General features: G+C 50.7%; 1 protein-coding gene across 1 annotated transcript; it reads left to right on the top strand.

Annotated features, from left to right (window-relative positions):
- The first annotated feature begins 1,387 nt into the window (after positions 1 to 1,387).
- Positions 1,388 to 15,975, top strand: LIG3 (DNA ligase 3). Its single transcript, XM_066333273.1, has 20 exons — positions 1,388 to 1,525; positions 1,780 to 2,342; positions 3,457 to 3,573; positions 4,427 to 4,624; positions 5,008 to 5,159; positions 6,041 to 6,207; positions 6,839 to 6,916; positions 7,004 to 7,172; positions 8,327 to 8,482; positions 8,902 to 9,033; positions 9,809 to 9,888; positions 10,278 to 10,365; positions 11,152 to 11,229; positions 11,469 to 11,592; positions 11,921 to 12,063; positions 12,790 to 12,864; positions 13,420 to 13,566; positions 14,531 to 14,705; positions 15,304 to 15,395; positions 15,504 to 15,975. The coding sequence occupies exons 2-20, from the start codon at positions 1,799 to 1,801 to the stop codon at positions 15,738 to 15,740; spliced, it is 2,952 nt and encodes a 983-aa protein (XP_066189370.1). The 5' UTR covers positions 1,388 to 1,525; positions 1,780 to 1,798; the 3' UTR covers positions 15,741 to 15,975.
- The last annotated feature ends 2,130 nt before the right edge of the window (positions 15,976 to 18,105 follow it).

Here is an 18,105-nt window from a genome sequence, read left to right as displayed (position 1 = left end):
CAGGAGCCTGGGGTGATACAGCAGCACCTCAGACCCACACAAACACAGTGTGAGGGACAGTTTCAGGAGGTTTGAGTGCAGCACTTCAGGCCTGTGCAGGTACTGAGGGCTCAGGTGACACGGCAGCGTCTCAAACCTGCACCAAAATGGCACAGCATGCTTGAAGGGTTGTTCCTTTTTCATGAGGCTGGGAATAAGGGAGTGGCTCAGTGCACAAACACGGTGTTAGAACTCTTGGAGGGACCGTTTCAGGTGGTCCAACAGCACCTCAAAGCTGTGTTAACACAGCACAGCACTCTTGGTGAGCCACTGTGCTGCAGCCAGGAATAGGGCATCCCCTCACACCAGCCTCAGCCTGATGTAGTGCTCTGGAAAAGCCAGCTTTGGGAGGTCAGGAGTACATCACCCCCTCAGGGAGGGACACGAAGGGCGCAGTGCTGCAGAGGAGTCACCCGTGTGGTGGGGACCAAGCATCACCTCAGGGCAGGGGCCTGGCACCGCCCGAGGGCAGAGACCCCCATTGCCTCAGGGTGCAGACCAGGTGCTACCGCAGGGCACAAACGCTCCAGCTCCTCACGGAGGGGAACTCTCCATCTCTCCATTGTCCCAGGGTGAGGACACGGTGCCACCTCTGGTTCCGGTCCCAGTCCTGCCCCAGGACACAGGCCCTCCCTGGCCCCAGGAGCTGTCCGGGTGTCCCCTCAGGACACGGGCCCCAGGAGCTGTCCCGGTGTCCCCTCAGGGCCCTGGCCCCGGGAGCTGTCCCGGTGTCCCCTCAGGGCACGGGCCCTCCCTGGCCCCAGGAGCTGTCCCGGTGTCCCCTCAGGGCACGGACCCTCCCTGGCCCCAGGAGCTGTCCCGGTGTCCCTCAGGGCCCTGGCCCCAGGAGCTGTCCCGGTGTCCCCTCAGGGCACGGACCCTCCCTGGCCCCAGGAGCTGTCCCGGTGTCCCCTCAGGACACGGGCCCCAGGAGCTGTCCCGGTGTCCCTCAGGGCCCTGGCCCCAGGAGCTGTCCCGGTGTCCCCTCAGGGCACGGACCCTCCCTGGCCCCAGGAGCTGTCCCGGTGTCCCCTCAGGGCCCTGGCCCCGGGAGCTGTCCCGGTGTCCCCTCAGGGCACGGGCCCCAGGAGCTGTCCCGGTGTCCCCTCAGGGCACGGACGGTCCCTGGCCCCGGGAGCTGTCCCGGTGTCCCCTCAGGACACGGACAGTCCCCGGCCCCAGGCGCGGTCCCGGAGCCGCCCCCGCCGTGCTCGAGGCGGGAAAACGCTCCCGGCGCGTGCTGGGGGCGGGGCGAGACGGCCTGGGAGGCGTGGCCTGCGCGTGCCCGCCCCCTCCACCGCAGCTCGGGCCGGAAAGGGCGGGGCCCGGTGCGGCGCGCGCGCGCGCGTGGTTCTACGGAAGCCGGGCGGGCGCTCCCGTGTCCCGGCGGTAGCGGAGGCGGCGACCCCGGCCGGAGGGGCTGGGCTGGGCGTCCCAGGGGTCCGGACGGAGCCGGAGGCGAGATGGCGGCACCGTGAGGAACTCGGTGAGCGGCGGAGGGGCGGCCTGGGGCCTGCGGCGGCGGCGGGAGCCGGTGGTTGGGCCGGGGCGGGCAGCGCGGGAAAGCGGCCTCGGGGCGAGGCTGGGGCGTGAGGGGAGGAGGGGCTGGGAGTGAGGACGGGGCTGTGAGGGGTCGGGGTGTGAGGCAGCGGAGCGGAGGCCGCGGACGCGGGTGCCGGGCCGCGGGGTGAGGCCTGGGGCCGCTGAGGGGGTGCTCAGTGTCCCCTGTGTCGCTCGCAGCACCCTCAGCGCGGACTGGATGCCCACGGGCGGCAGGACGCTGTCACACGCCGCCCGCGCTCTCGGCAGGGGCACTGCGCTGCTCTGCCCTCGCCCACAGCTCCCCTCGCCCAGGCCGTTCTCCTGCTCTGCCGGAGTCAGCCCCGGGTGCTGGTGCCAGCTGCTGTTCCGGCCCGTCTCCGTGCCGTCCCCGAAGCAGCGCCGTGCTGCCGGCGCTTTTCCCATCTCCCTGCTGTTGGGCGGCTGGCTGCGCTCCGCCTGCGCGGCTGCGGGGGCCATGGCAGAGCAGCGGTACTGTGTGGACTATGCCAAGCGAGGCACCGCGGGATGCAAGAAGTGCAAGGAGAAGATCGTGAAGGGGATGGTGCGCATTGGGAAGATTGTTCCCAATCCTTTCACCGAGTCCGGAGGGGACATGAAGGAGTGGTACCATGTCAAGTGCATCTTTGAGAAGCTGGACAAGGCCCGGGCCACCACCAAGAAAATTGAAGACATCACAGACTTGGAGGGGTGGGAAGAGTTGCAGGATGAGGAGAAAGAAACAATCAACAAGTACATCTCAGGTGAGTGTCAGGGTCCGCACACATCTGCGGGGAACCTGATGGTTCTTTTTAGGATCTCAGAGCGCAAAAGACACAGCGGGGGACCACTCAATACAACAAAAATGCACCCTTATTTAGTGCCACCAAAATGCGATAGTGGGAGAGAAAATAGAGAATAGTAAGAAAGATAGAAAAGAGGGTAAGGGGATTATAGCTACCAACGTGGAGGGACGAGTCCTCGAGGCCGAGATGCCCATAGACACGATCTTCTCCAGTGGGGTGTACACGAAGGTGAGCAGGGGTCTCCAGGGTTTTATAGGTTGGTCAAAGCGAGTGGCACAAAGCCAAAGCAGGAGCCACCTGGGTCAAGGTTGGGACAAAGGAGAGTCACAGAGCCAAAGCCAGAGCCACCCATGTTGAGGTTGGGTGCTCAGGGACAAGCTGCACACCGTGCGTGCCGTACTCTGGTATGGACAGACCAGTTTGGGCAAGTAGCTCTGACCAGTTCTGTTGTTCTCGCACTCCGTTCTCATGGAGATGCAGACCAGTCCTCTGGGACTTGGCAAACATTCCACCTCAGCCAGGCCAGGGCTCCTTCCAGAGTCTGGGGTCTCAGTCCTCAGTCACTGGAGATGGTCGTGAGGCATATCACATCCTTGGACAGACTCTGACAGTGAGGCACGGGGCAGTGCCACGGTCACTTTTCTCCCTTACTTTCAGGTTATGCCAGAGGCTGTCACCCAGCTGTGCCTTTGCCATGAAATGCTCATGGATTTATTTGTGTGGCTTAGGGACAAAGTGTGTGGTGCTGTCTCAGTCCTGTAGGGAAGGGAGGATCTGGTCACTTCTACAGTGACACTCCTTGATTCATTTGTCTCAGCTGACTGGGGACAAGGCCTAGGTGATTTAATTCATGGACGAATAAAACCCCTGAAGAAGTATCAGTTATTTTCCATTTCCACCTTTTTCTGTGATCTTTAATAAATTACGTATTCTTCTACTGAAAAACGTCCAGGGTTTTTTACTCCTCCAGTTCCCATTTCTTTTAAGGCTTTTTGCTTTGTAAGCTGCATAATATGGTGAGGGATGTGTGAGATTATTCCTGACTGCCTCTTTGAACCTTTCTGCTTTCCAGAAGCCAATTCCAAGACTGGGGGTACCCCGAAGAAAAAGGTGATAGTGCAGGCAAAACTCACTGCCACAGGGCAGCTGACCACAAAAGATCCACCAAAGAAATTCTCTGGATTCTCTGGTAAGAATTAAGAAACTGGTTCTGGGAAATAATTTTCTTTTAATCTCAACATCAAGGGGTGTTTTAGCTTGGTCCAGATCACTAGGTTTTTATGTATAGATGATTTAGGGGTATTTGTCAAAAGCTGTCAGTGCTTTCTTAGGCTGTCAGTCTTGAAAGAACATTTTGAAAGATGTTTGAATTTCCACTTTTCCTAAGGAAACAAAGGTTCTGCCATGACCCACATTGTCAGGCTGACTCCATCTCCCTGCATCCATTGGCTCATTCCAGTCAAACTGAAGGTGTAGGCTAAAGTTATCCTATGTGGAGCTCAAAATCTGGAAGAAAACTGCTGAGGGCTTCTCAGTTGTGTTCATGGAAAGGAAAACTTGTCCTGAGCAGCAGCTGCCAGCAGGACAGTCCACGTGTGAGCTCTGACTGACCTGACATCCACCTGGAGCTCCAGACTGCCCAGAGCCACAACACTGCCAAAGGCATCACCTCCTGTCAGGGATTGGTGTTAGGAGACAGGAGGGGATGGTGACACATTTCCCCATTTTAGAAGTTACCTCAGGGAAGCATCTTGCTGTGAAGAGCAAAACCCTGTAAAGTAGAAAAAAAAATAAAACAGAGGTATCTGGAAGGAGAAATCAATTTTCACCATATTTTTCTGGTAAGAATTAAAATTTAGGAAATTTCTGGTGTCATGTGAAGGGTAAAAACAGTTGGAAGGCTTTTATAAAAGTCATCAATTTTAACTCTAAAGCTTTGCCAACACACTGGGATCATTCCCAGCTTGCCAGGCAGAGGTAACTTCAACATTCGCGACGTCTTGTTAAAAAAAAGCAACTTTGTGCTGTGTGTTTTGCTGCAGCCAAGCCAAAGAATTCAGAAGATGCCCCTGCAAACCCTGCCCCCAAGGCCAGCCTGTCAGCAGCCAGGTGTGACCCCAAGCACAAGGACTGCCTGCTGCGGGAGTTCCGCAAGCTCTGCGCCATGGTGGCCGAAAAGCCCAGCTACAACGTCAAGACTCAGATCATCCAGGACTTCCTCAGGAAGGGATCTGCAGGAGGTATGGCTCCAGCTTGCAGTTCTCAGTTCTCTTCAGAGTCAGCTTTAAAGTCTGACCTCAAAAGGAAAGGTGAAATTAAAATCTGATTGTTGGGCGGTCCCAGCTTTGTGCTGTGGTGATTTCTGAGCTGTGGAGGTAATCTTTGAGAAGTGAACTCTTTAAACAGCCAATTCAGACAAAAAAAAGTCTCATTCAGGCATTTTAGGTGGTAAATTTAGTGCTGAGATCAGATTCAGAGGCAAATTGTGGCTATTTTCCCTAAGAATTCCAAGCCCCAAGTGTGGATTTTATCCCTAGGGATAAATGGACACAACTAACCAGAGCCTGGACATGAAAGTAGATCCTCACAGTTATAGTCTGCTGCTTTTTACTTTTTTTTCCAGATGGCTTTCATGGTGATGTATACCTGACCATTAAGATGCTGTTACCAGGTGTCATTAAAATAGTTTACAACTTGAATGATAAGCAGATTGTAAAGCTGTTCAGCAGGATTTTTAACTGCAGCCAGGAAGAAATGGTCCGGGACCTGGAGCAGGTGAGTGCAGACAGCAGCGCTCTTAATTTCTGCTGTTCAACTCTTTGCTTATGGAAATTCTTTAATGGTTTAGGATTTTTACTCCTTAGCTTGACTGTTAGAATGGGAGCTGGTGATTTATTTTTGTTTTTCTTGGCTTTAGCAGTTTTCATAGCATTTTCTACCATCTGGAACCTGTAGAAAATCATGTTTGAACAGAAAGCAGGCTAAGAATTCACCTGGCAAAGCTTTAGAAAGCAAGACTGAAATTTTCTAGACGAGGTGGGCTGCATCTGTTTGTCTAAACTCCTTTGTCTGGCACATTCCTACAGAACTGATTTATATTACTCTTTTTGTACCATCACATATCAAAACCTGGGATTCAATTAACAGACCTGTCACCGGCAGCTGCAGTTGGTTGATACAATTAAGCTGCTACAATTGCAAGTGCTCAGTTGTGCACAGACTCCCTGTGCACAGGAGCTGGTGATTGACTGTGCACCCTCTGCAAGGTGCAGAAAAGGGGTGAATTAGATAATAAAGGTAATTCTTTCATCTCTGCTCATTGCCTTGCTGTGTGCTGCCTTCTAGTGACATCACTAGCCTGTCCCACATCCCTGGATTTACAAGTGGATTCATCCTGAGGAAATTAAGGGTCTGTGCTGTTGCAGCAGTGAAAAATAGAGCCAGGAGATAATGCTGGTACTCTTAATTACCTTTTCTTGGCAAATCAAACAGCTGAGCAGCTTTATGTGTCGTGGCAGCTTCCTTAAGTGTTTGATTCCTATTTCTTCGTGCAATCCCAGCATCACTGCTGTCCTTTATCCTCACTGGCACCACACAGAATCCTCAGTGGCAGCCCCGTTCTCTCATCCACCCCCTGGTTTTGTTTCTGGAGACAGGGAGATGTTTCCGAGACCATCCGGATCTTCTTTGAGCAGAGCAAGACGTGTCCTCCAGCAGCCAAGAGCGTCCTGACCATCCAGGAGGTCGATGAATTCCTCATCCAGCTGTCCAAGCTCACCAAGGAAGATGACCAGCAGAGTGTCCTGCAGCAGATCAGTCGCAGGTGAGGGAAGGAATCAGCCTCTGAAGGTTTGCACAAACGCTGGAATGGTTCTGTACAAGCTGGAGAAGTGAAAAATTAATCATGAGCCACCGAGACTGAACTTAATTAACATCTGTAAGCTGCTGTTAGTGGTGTGATTGAGATATCTTGACAGCAGTGGAGAACATTTATGGCTCTTGTTCATGCCAGAGAACTTTGGCCCTGCCTGTCAGCACACTCCAGTCAAACAAGTGATTTGCAATAATACCCTAATGGTGGTTAGCTGTTAATTAAGTTGCTGTTCTTAAGTGTGTTGGGGAAAGCCTTCAAGTAATTTAGACAAAGATTCTTGGTCTGATTCAGTTTGTGTTGATCTGAGGCTGAGGATTTCCCAATCAGTTACTCTTGATGCATTAATTAAGTAAATTTTGGAAGGCACATCAGCACTGAGGCAGAGTTAATGTTGACATAAAGATGCTAGAAAACCTCTTGGATATTCCCTTATGTCTCTGAGGTGTCACTATTGACACGTGTCCTCAGTTTTGTTTAAACCTTTTGCAAGGGGAGCACCTTTTTTTGAAGAGACCTGGATGAGTTTCCTCTTCACAGCTGAAAAGTTGTTCTGTTCACACCTTTGCTGAATCTTCCCCAGGTGTACGGGCAACGACCTGAAGTGCATCATCAGGCTCATTAAGCACGACTTGAAAATGAACGCTGGAGCAAAGCACGTGTGAGTGACAGGAACCAGAAATGCTCATTCCCTGAGGCAGCAGCAGCAGCCCCGAGGCTGATGAGTGTCCCCCCTCTCTCCGTGCAGGCTGGACGCTCTGGATCCCAACGCCTACGAGGCGTTCAAGGCCTCGCGGAACCTGCAGGACGTGGTGGAGCGGGTGCTGCAGAACCAGCAGGAGGCCGAGAAGGTGCCGGGGATGAAGAGGACCCTGAGCGTGCAGGCCTCACTCATGACCCCAGTGCAGCCCATGCTGGTAGGTTGGGGCCCCTCCTGGCAGCCAGGCATGGAGCAGAGACCCTCACCTGGCAGGGTCAGGAGCCAGGCTGTGCAGTGTGGGCTGCCTGTGCAGGGCTCTGTGTTCTTTAATGCCAGTTTAAAAAACATTTCCTACCACCAAATACTCAGTAAACTCAATACCTGCCCCACAGTGCCACTACCAAGCTAAAACCTTGCCTTGCTCTCAGTCTTCCTCTCAGACTTTCCTATTTCTTTGCTGTCACTGCCAAAGTTGATCCTGTCTCTGGAAATAGTGTAAGCTTTGCAGTGGATTAGAGATCCAAAGAAGTCTGGCTTTTTGTGTGAACAAAGCACAGTTAAATATTTACTTCTGGGCTGAGCACACTCCTGCAGGAGGCACAATGCACATTTTAAAGGGTTTGGAGGGATAAGCACTGAAAAGCTGTAATTATCTGGGCATATGCAGATGATTCTAAGTAAGTGAAAAATTAAGGAAAACTTGGACTCGCTAACAGCTGTTCTGGACAAAAAGCTCTACAAGGGAATTTATTGTAGCTCATTCATGAACTTAGATAAGAGTAGCTTTATTTTCCATGTATCACCTGGTGTGGGAAATCAAAGCGCAGAGGATTCTCAGAACCTTGTGCATACAGGCCCAAATACAGCAGAGAATCCAGGGTTCAACCTCAGACCTTGGAAAAGGCTTCCAAAGTTAGAGACCATAAGTAAGATTGTGAGTTAATAGTTTAAGAAGAGGCATATTAAGCTAGGTAGTGGAAAGATTTAGAGTTTTAAAGTTAAGATGTGGAAGTAGTTATGAAGGTAATAAGTTTTAAGGCGTAATGCTGTAGGTTTGTGTGTCATTAGATGATTGGTCACTGTGGCAGAGACTTGTAAGACAAATTAATTAAGGATTGGTGTAAAATCACCAATGAAGTAAAAAGTAAAGTGAAAACATTCTTTGTGGCCGTAGTTTATTGGCCAATTAACCTTTAAGAGACCTTGTAACCTGTGACTTGTGACCACTGACCACAAACCCCTGGCGTATGCGGTGAAGACCTTCTCACCCTTCATGAAACCGAGGGCAATAAATCATGCTTTAAACATCTCTCAGAGGTCCCATTTCTCCTAAAATCCCAACCCCTGGGTTTTGGATGCTCTCTCCCCCAGGCTGAGGCCTGTAAGTCCATCGAGTATGCCATGAAGAAGTGTCCCAACGGGATGTACGCCGAGATCAAGTACGACGGCGAGCGCGTGCAGGTGCACAAGAACGGGGATCACTTCAGCTACTTCAGCAGGAGCCTCAAACCTGTGCTGCCCCACAAAGTAAGCACTGCCTCACCCCTCGTGTCAGCCTCTCCCTATAGCCTCATTCTACAGGAAAGGAGGATTCCTTCTCTTGTAGACTTGTTCCTGATTGAGATGGATGCGTAGAGTGCGGAAAAGCAACGCCTAAAACCGTAATCATTTAATTCTGGTGCACATTAAGAGCTTGAAATTAAATTTCGGCTGTAGAATCCTCTCTGTGCACTGTGTTTTGGGAGCCTTGCTGCCAGTTGGGTGGCTTGGTTCTGTTTTTGAAAGCCTCATTTTTCTCTTGGTGGACTGCTGTGGATACCATAGAAGTGTAGATGTGTCACATGTGCCTCATACACTTGTGGAGAAAACGCCTGCATTTGAGTGAATCTCTCTCTTCAGCCAGTTATTTTTCTTCTTTTTTTTTTTTTTTTTTTCCTTTTCCCAAGGTAGCCCATTTTAAGGATTTCATCCCCCAGGCATTCCCTGGTGGGCAGAGTATGATCCTGGATTCAGAAGTTCTCCTGATTGACAATAAAACTGGCAAGCCACTTCCTTTTGGGACTCTTGGTGTACACAAGGTAAAAAAAACAAAGCTGAAATAAAAATGTTTTTTTGTGTTTTTGAGGCTGTTACTCTGCTGAAATTATCCTGTGAAATCATCACAGGATAATTTCAGAGCTCTGGTGTTTGTTCAAGCATCTGGGGAAAAAAAAAGATTATTGAGAAGGCTGATATTGAAAAGCTGAAAATACAGTGCATTTGATATTAACCTGATCACTGTCAGGACATTAATAGAACTTCATCTCAAGATATTAATATTAAAATACTAATTTTAAATTAATACTACAATAACACTGAAAAGTCTTTGGAAAATCTTGCAATTCTGTCACTGTTTCTCATGGCTTGAGCAATGTATGGCAGGCTGGGAGAGCACAGGGATGCAGTGATTATTCCATGTAAGTGTTATGTAGTGCTTGTGTCTAGACTGAATGGGGGTGAGGACGAGGACAGGAAAATGAAAATTAAACTATAAGTGCTTAAGTTAAAAGTAGCCATTAATCTGCTGTCTGTAGAAGTGTGGTGGGGGTTTTTTCAGCAGTAGTGACAGATGTTGCATAGCCCAAAGCCATTAATATTTTTAGCATTATTTCCCATTCCTAGGAAATGAACATTTTTTATCTTCTTAGCTTCTGCTTGGACACATTCAGTGTAAATCTTAATTCTCAGAATGATTCTTTTCGAAGAGGCATAAGCTTATCATACCTAAAATAATACAGAGATAAAAACCTATCCTTTCATTACTTCGCTAAAACTGTTTGCTGTGACTGCAGGATTGTGTTAATTGTCTTTCAGAAAGCTGCTTTCCAGGATGCCAACGTTTGCCTGTTTGTGTTTGACTGCATCTACTTCAATGACATCAGCCTGATGGACAGGTGGGTGTGGCAGGGCTGGTTTCCCAGGATGAACTGGCTGGAAAAGCCCATGGATGCACACAGACCAGTTCAGCTGGGCTGTCACACTGGCCACTCACTGGGAAATCAGGGCGGCGTGGGAGGGATCTTGCTGTGCTAAGGAGTTTCCCTGTGGAGCTCCTCTTGCCCTCCAAAATTCTGGGATTAGCTGCATCTCAGCTGCTCATCTTACATCCTCTAAACACACTGCCAACATTGGAATTAGAATTTAATCTCTTCCTGGAGGAAAGTAAGAACTAGTTGTCCTCTCTGGAACTCTCTAGAGTGAATCATTTAATGACTTGAAGAGGTTTTTCCAATGTTCCTGTTGAGATTGCTGCTGATCCCTCGTTCTCCATGCCCTGCTCCAGGCCCCTGTGTGAGCGGCGCAAGTTCCTGCACGACAACATGGTGGAGATCCCCAACAGGATCCTGTTCTCGGAGATGAAACACGTCACTGTGAGTCCAGTGTGCCCTCACAGCCCTCACCCTGCTCCTCCTCCACCACTTGGCTTTTTTTTTATGATTAACTCTGCAAAATTCACCCTGGCAAAGTGGTTCTCTTTCTGCTCTGTGTGCAGGACTTCTTGAGCCAACGTTGTATTCCCATCTTTTCTGGCCACAAGCCTTTCAGTATAATCTTAACTTGTATATCTCAGTTTTCTGGCTTGTTAATGATCATGTAGCCATTGTCACTCTGACCCTGTTAGGAGGAGCTAAATGCTGTTGTCACTCTGTGCTGTGTAGTGCAGAGCTGTGACTGCAGTGTGATTGAAGGGAGCCACTTCCCAAAGACACAGCCCTGAGACACCCTGGCTGCTAAAACCTGCATTTAGGCAGCAACATGCTGGGGTTTTCCTTAGAATATGCACAAGCCTGTGGTTCCTTGGCTTTGGTGGAAAATGCTTGGACATTTTGGGCAGAAGAAGGCTCAGAGGTCCCCAGCTGGATGCAGAAGGAAGCTGGCACTGCTGATATGGGTCATACTGGACACAGCCAGTGGGGCAGCCACATCTCTGAGGGGTATTTTTTAACCAGACAAACCTTTTCTTCTGGGGACATGTTCCCAGCTCTGTCACTGCATGTGCAGCAAAGAGAGCATGTACAGGATTCTCCTTGGAAAAGTATTATGAAATTACCTATTCCTCCCTCTGCAGGTGCTTTGGGTTTAGCTCCAAACAAAAAGGCTGAAGAGCTGAGCCCTTTTCACAGTCCTGAGCTAACCATGATCCCTCTCCTTTGCAGAAAGCCTCAGATCTGGCAGACATGATCACCCGAGTCATCCGGGAGGGGCTGGAGGGGCTGGTGCTGAAAGATCTAAAGGCAAGTTCCTGTTCACCCTGCACTGGTGTAAGCTGGGAACTGGGGAATGACAACAGCTCTGGGACAGAATCACACACTGAGCATTCTGGAAACACCTCTGGGTTCCTCTCAGTGCCGACATCCAGCCCAAGCTGCTCCTCCTGCTCAGGAGGTGTGAGCTGGGTAGAGGCCAGGGCTGTCTGAGGAGCTGCTGCCCACCAGGGGATGTCTCTGAGGGGGCTCTGCCTTCCTTTGCACAGGGAAATTACGAGCCAGGGAAACGCCACTGGCTGAAGGTGAAGAAGGATTACCTCAACGAGGGGGCAATGGCTGACACAGCTGACCTGGTGGTGCTGGGGGCTTTCTATGGACAAGGCAGTAAAGGTGGGTCTGGGGCTGGTTGAAGCCACAGATGTGTCTGTCCAAGGAGCTCCCAAGGTTTTCCTGCTCCAGGCCTCCAGAAGGAGAGTGGCTGGAGCAGTGATGACCTGCTGCAGCCCATCATGTCCCTGCTGGGGGTTTGCTGTGGCTGGGTTGGCACAGCAGAGCTGCAGGAGTTGGGCTGGGCTGTTGGGGCTCTGCTCAGCCTTGTGAGTGAGAACAACCACCACAAGCCCAGGCCCCTTTGACTCCCAAAGATGGATAAGGGTTTTGGCTGTGAAAAGCTGAGGCTTGTCCTGTGGGAGAGATGAAGGCTGCTGTCCCTGTGCAGGTGGGATGATGTCCATCTTCCTCATGGGCTGCTACGACCCCAAGAGTGAAAAGTGGTGCACGGTGACCAAGTGCTCTGGTGGCCACGATGATGCCACCCTGGCACGTCTGCAGACAGAGCTGGACATGGTGAAGATCAGCAAGGTGAGAGGGGGGAGCCAGGGGATGCTCAGCAAAGGGCTCAGCTGCCCTTGAGGCCCTGCCAGGAATGAATCAGAGTTAAAGCACATCAGCCACTTGACACAAGTGAGGTGTGAGAGCAGCCAGCTCCTGGAGGAGGCACTGCCTGGGATCTGTAGCCAGACACTGAGTGGGAAGCCAGGCACCATCTGTTTCCTGCTAGGACAAAGTTTTGTTGGGAAGAGACCAGCTTTTGATCTGGATTTTTGGGCACGCTGTGATTGGCAAAGGAGTCACTAGATGGGGCTGTGGGAGGGAAGTACTGGGTCAGGCTCTGGTCAACCATTAGCTGGGGTTGGAGTTAAAATTTCTGTGAGTGACTAATCTTGCTTTTCAAGGCTGGACAAATAAACAGCTGAATTTTAATATTACTTTGACATCCTAAAGGCCATTTTCAAGGTTGTAGAATCTTAAAAAAACCCTTAGTTTTACATGACTCACAATTGGAGCAACTGTTCCTGTTTCACATAGAGAATGGCAGGAATTGAGGGCTGTGTTTGAGGCAATGTTTGTGATTTTCTAGATGAGAGAAACAGCTGCAGATCAGTGCAAGTTTCATCCATGCAAAGGCAATGTAATACCTCTGCTTGATCTACTTCTAGGTTGTGTTTCAGCAGCTTCTATTGCAGAATTAGGTTTATATATGATGATAAGTGCCAGTGATTTTAATTTTGTGGTTTTAATTAATAGGATCCTAGTAAAATTCCAAGGTGGCTAAAAATTAACAAAATCTACTACCCAGACTTCATTGTCCCAGATCCAAAGGTAAGTGCTCTCATAATCATTTAACATTTCCCAGCCCTTATTCTGCAATTTGCTATAAATCCTTTACAAATACAACTTAGAAGTTGTCTCTGTTACAAAATGAATCCTCATACTTGGAATGGGAAATTAAGCACAAGTTTTTATCTCTCAATCTTGCAGGTGCATTTGAGGCTAAGAGCTTCATGAAGAAATCACACCTGCAGCAGTTTTGGGAAATATTCTTGTGCATTAAATCCCTTCCAGAAGTGAGCTTACTTTAAATTTGAGATATGAGAAAAACGATTTTAAAAGGGTTGAAACACAGCTGCAACCCCAAAGTTGCCGATGTTGTAGGGAACGTGTCAGTATGCTCTGCGTGCCTGAAGGAGGTGTTAGTTAGAAATTGGCATTTTGTGATAGTGAAGGATTAGTGAAAAAGTAGCTTTTTCTAGCGAGGCTGACAGGAAGGTCAGTCTGTGCAAATGGAAGTGTGCTGGGGTGGAGTGTGGGTGAGAGACTGCAGCTGGCCGCTGAGAGAGCCCAGGGTGTGACGTGGCTTCCTCCCTGTGTGTGCAGAAGGCCCCGGTGTGGGAGATCACGGGGGCAGAGTTCTCCAAGGCCGAGGCGCACACGGCGGACGGGATCTCCATCCGCTTCCCGCGCTGCACCCGCATCCGCGACGACAAGGACTGGCAGAGTGCCACCAACCTGCAGCAGCTCAAGGTGGGCACCGCAGCGCCCAGGCTGGGCTTCGCTGGCACGTCACAGCTCCTGCTGCCTGGCAGGGCACCTGCCGTTCCCTTCGTGCCAGGCTCGGCCTGGATTGCTCTGCTGGGGACGCCTCTCACCCCCTGGGCTGTTGTGTTGCTGTGCCCTGGCAGAGAGGTCTCTGCTGGCTGTTGGTTCCACTAGCTCTTGTGACAGGGTGAGGAATTGCCTCCCTCAGAGGTGACCACAGAATCACAGAATTGGTTGGAAAGGGCCTTTGAGATCAAGTCAAACCTGTCACCTAGCAGCTCCTCATCAACTCAGCCATGGCCCTGCCTGCCACCTCCAGGCTTTGTTAAACACCTCCAGGGACAGTGACTCCACCACCTCCCTGGGCAGACCTTCATTCTCTCCATGCTCACTCAGTTTCCCATCAATTGCTGAGACTCGGAGAGGCAATTGGGGAGTCCCTGTGGGGCACAGGGGCTAAGTGGCACCCCAGGATCCTGGGGCTGCAGCCTCGTCACCCTCCTGTGCTGAGGGAAGGAGCCTGGTGCCAGCCCTGGGGAAGGTCTGTGCTCAGGGGAGTTGCTGCAGTTTGGGGCTGGCAGCAGCTGCCAGGGCTGATTGTGCCACGGAAGAGGGGAGAGATGCAGCCCCCCAGGGCCTGCCAGGATCCCCGTGGGGAGGAGAGAGGAACAAACCCCTCTGCAGGTGGGCCCTTCCCACAGTGAGCACTGGGCACTGCTCATCCTTCAGGCGCTGGCTCTGCAGCAGATGATGTGGATGTGGCTTCCCTTCATGCCAGGAGAGGGGTGGAATGCAGGGAGCTGGGACAGAGCTGACAGGAAAATGACTACAGAGAGGTTCAGGGAGAGAAAGCTTTTGAGGGAACCCCTCAGGGGGGAGAAGAGCAGAGCAGACTGCATCACAGCTCGTGTCAGTGTCAGACATGATCAGTGCTCTTTCCTCTGGGCAGGAGCTGTACCAGCTCTCCAAGGAGAAGGCTGATTTCAGTGTTACGGCTGGGGAGGAAGATGAGTCCACAGCTGGCAGCAGTGGAGAGAATGATGGGAATTCCAGGTCTTCCACACCTCACAGCAGTATTAAGAGTCCTCCAAACAAGACTCCTACAAAAGCCCAGAAGGCAGAAGGTAAGATGATGGTGCTTTCAGGAAGGGGCTGGGGCTGTGTCCCCTGTGCTCGGGGCAGGCTGGCTCTGGGTCTTTGCCTTCTTGCTGATCCCACCTTTCACATGGATCTCAGGGATAATGGACAAAGCTGTTCAGATCCTGGGTTTGTCCCAGTATGAATGGAGTAGCCACAGCTCTGAGATGTCCTGGCATTGGGAAAAGATGGGTGGAAACAGCTCTGATGATGCTGTTCAGGTTGGAGTTCCCTGCTCCCATTTCTGCAGGTCACAGCCTTTGGTGTGAGGTTGTTGGCCATGAGCCAGTATTTAATTTGATTTGGATGGAATTCCTGTGTATAAAGGGACACGTGGCTGGAGGTGATTCCCAGGTGAATTGAGCTGGAACATGAAGCAGATTGCTGGGCAGTGTCACAGAGGACAGACACAGTGGTGACAGCACGGGAGGGCAGGTGGCAGCAGCAGCCACACCATTGCCAGTAGAGAAATGTCTCACTAGTGCCAGCATTGCATGGATTTCCCAGGAAGAGGGGAGGAGACTTCTCCCTTCTGCTCTTTAATACACATCCAGTATCTGGACAGAGCCAAATTTTTGTTTTTAGAGAGCAAAGGAGTCATTGGATCCCCTCAGAAATCCGAGGAGAAACGAGGGGAGAAGAGAAAAGCATCCGAGATGGAGGACAACGGAAAAAAGGTACAGGAGAGCACCCAGAGCAGGCGGGGGGAGGCTGAGCACTTGTTGTCAGTCACTCCCATTCCAAGGCACGTTTTGCCCAGGCTGTGTTTCCCCTTCCCCCCTCAGCAGCCCCTGCTGGACATTTTCACGGGGGTGAGGCTGTACCTGGCGCCCTCGGTGAAGGACTTTGCGCGAATCCGCCGCTACTTCATCGCCTTCGACGGGGACCTGGTGGAGGAGTTTGACACGGCCTCGGCCACCCACGTCATTGGGGACATGGAGGACAACCCCGGGGCACAGAGGGTGACCCCCCGCTGGATCTGGGAGTGCATCCGCAAGCGCAGGCTGGTGGCCCCCTGCTAGCAGAGGTTCCTCCACGGAGGAGTGGGTGGAAGGGAAGTGCCCTCAGGGGTAGCTACACAGAGCAACCCTATGGAATGAATTTAACACGTTCTCTGAACTGCTGACTCCCGTTTTCCTGCCCGTCCTGTAGACCACCGCCCTTATCCAGGTGCTGGTTTAGTCTCCTTGGGTTTTTAAAGTTTGGGTATTTTTATAGATAAATAAAACTGAAGCAGCTTCTCCTTTGCTGTCAGGACTTACTTTCCAAAGGTTCTTCTCTTCCTGTTCAGGAAAACAGGCCAGCAGCTCCATAGGACTCTTGGCTGTGGTGCCAAGATCATTTGTGTTGTCAGGTAATTTTTTTCCACCTCCAACAACATTTAAGGACCAGGGATCCCAAATTCTGGCTGAGGTTCAGCAGTAGCTGTAGGATCTCTGCTTGTAACAGTCAGAAACAAAGTTAACTAAATCACATTTCAACTTTATTATAAAATTATAAACCAAACTTCTGTACCAAAACTAGTAAGTTTAACTGTCATAGTACCAGAGGATTTAATAGTGAATAACATGCCCTTTCAAGTAGAATATTAACTCTTAAAATCTTTAAACAATGTACAGTCTACATAAAGCACATAAATATTTCCATTTACTTTATTAGTTCAGAACATTATATTCCTTTGGATCATTAATCAGTTTCCTCCAGCTTTTGATTTTCCTTTAGAAACAACTCACTTGTATCCATAAGTAGAGAATCCATTTCTGCAAGGGAAACAAGAAGAGTCCTCCCTTCACAAAGCACATTTTGGAGTCACAAGGTGGGTGGATCTTTTCATCCCTAAAATTTCAGGCATTGATCTGCAGCTTATCTGCTGTAGAAAATGAGCCTACCCTCTCTACAAGGAAAAGTACACCTATCCCTAGGGGAATCATCTTCTTCCTGCTCAATTCCCCCAGCCCTGAGTTCATTGAAAAATATGACAACATGAATTTTCACAGTGAATTTCCTAAATGAGGCTGTTCAGCACTTTTTGTATTCCCTGTGCCCTCTCCAGGGCAGGGAGTCACTTCTTACCTGCCCTTTTTTCTGTCTCCATGCACTGACTTGTTCAGTTCGTTCACATGCTGGATCTGTTCAACCTTAAGCCAAAGATGAAAGAACAGCCTGACCTGGGACAGAGGGAGAACTCGGAATGCTGAGTTCAGTGACCTGCTGCAGTTCTGTGGAGTTCTGAGACCACTTCAGTGAGAAATCCGTGGCTCTCCTGCCTTCCTGAGCCATGGATTTCTCGTCTCAGGAGCTGTCCCTGCTCAGAACACACAAGGTCAGTGTGCTGCTGCCCTCACTCCACTGCACAGGAGCTTTGCTGTTGGCCCTGCGGAGCCCCAGGAGCTGTGAGGGGACTCTGCAGGGCCCTTGTGGCTCTGTGCTGTTCCCTGCTGGCAGCCAGGCTGGAACATGGAGCCATCCCTGTCCCCAGAGCAGCCAGGGAAGCTCTGCACAGGGTCCCACCTCACACTGCCCTGGGGTGAGGCACAGGCCCACAGTGATGGGCACTGAGGGCAGCAGGATGCTGAGGCTTGGCTGTGGAGCAGCCATGGGGTCCTGGATGCTTGCAGGCCACTGAGGAGAATACACCAGTGACAATCACCTCCAGCAGGAACTGCCAGACTTCTCCTGCAAGCCTTCAGCTGAACACAGTGCCCAGGAGAGCTGCCAGGGATCAGGCCACAGCCCCTCTGCCCACCCTCACCAGCAGAAAGGACAAAACTGCTCCTGATAAGCAGTGGAAGGTAACAGAACTGTAGAACTGAGCCCTGGGGAGGGTGGGGGATGCTGATCTGCAGTGGAGATTGCTCATGGATCCAAGGGAGACAAAGACTTTCTTCCATGATTCCCTTCTGAAAAAAGAAAAAGTCACCTGTACTTAAATTAAACATGATTGTGTAGCAGTGGAGTCCTCACCACTCTGCAGCTCTGTGGTTTCCTCACTAAACCCTGGGGAAAACTCAAGCCTTGGATTTGTAACTCCCTCAGCAAATGAGGGCAGCTCAGTTTGAGCCCCACCTCTGGCACTTGCTGTGAAGTCCAAGTCGACAAAATCAAACCAGAAACCTCCCTCTGGCGCAGAAACAAGAACCCAGCACACAAGGCAAGGCTGAGCCTTCCCAGCCTCCCTCCCCAACAGTTTTCAAATAATACAAAGAAACCTTGATACAAAATTACACATTCTTCCACAATTGCACTAGGCTGGAATTCGGGAAAGCAGGGGCTGTCTGCCTGTCCTGCAAGCATTACAATTTTACATTAAATTAAAAATAAAAGTAAAATTAACAAGCACAGTGACACTTCAATCTTCGAAAACCAAGTTGTTGCTGGGCATAGCCT

This window comes from Sylvia atricapilla, chromosome 20 (genome assembly GCF_009819655.1).
Source record: "Sylvia atricapilla isolate bSylAtr1 chromosome 20, bSylAtr1.pri, whole genome shotgun sequence".
Lineage (NCBI taxonomy): Eukaryota > Metazoa > Chordata > Aves > Passeriformes > Sylviidae > Sylvia > Sylvia atricapilla.
This window is presented reverse-complemented; position numbering and strand designations above follow the sequence as displayed.

Bases quoted from the DNA above. Each gene is read 5' to 3' on its own strand.
- LIG3 (XM_066333273.1), top strand. From the start codon at position 1,799: ATGCCCACGGGCGGCAGGACGCTGTCACACGCCGCCCGCGCTCTCGGC. The intron at 2,343-3,456 runs GTGAGTGTCAGG...TCTGCTTTCCAG, and splicing joins AATCAACAAGTACATCTCAG to AAGCCAATTCCAAGACTGGG. The intron at 14,706-15,303 runs GTAAGATGATGG...TTTTGTTTTTAG, and splicing joins AAAAGCCCAGAAGGCAGAAG to AGAGCAAAGGAGTCATTGGA.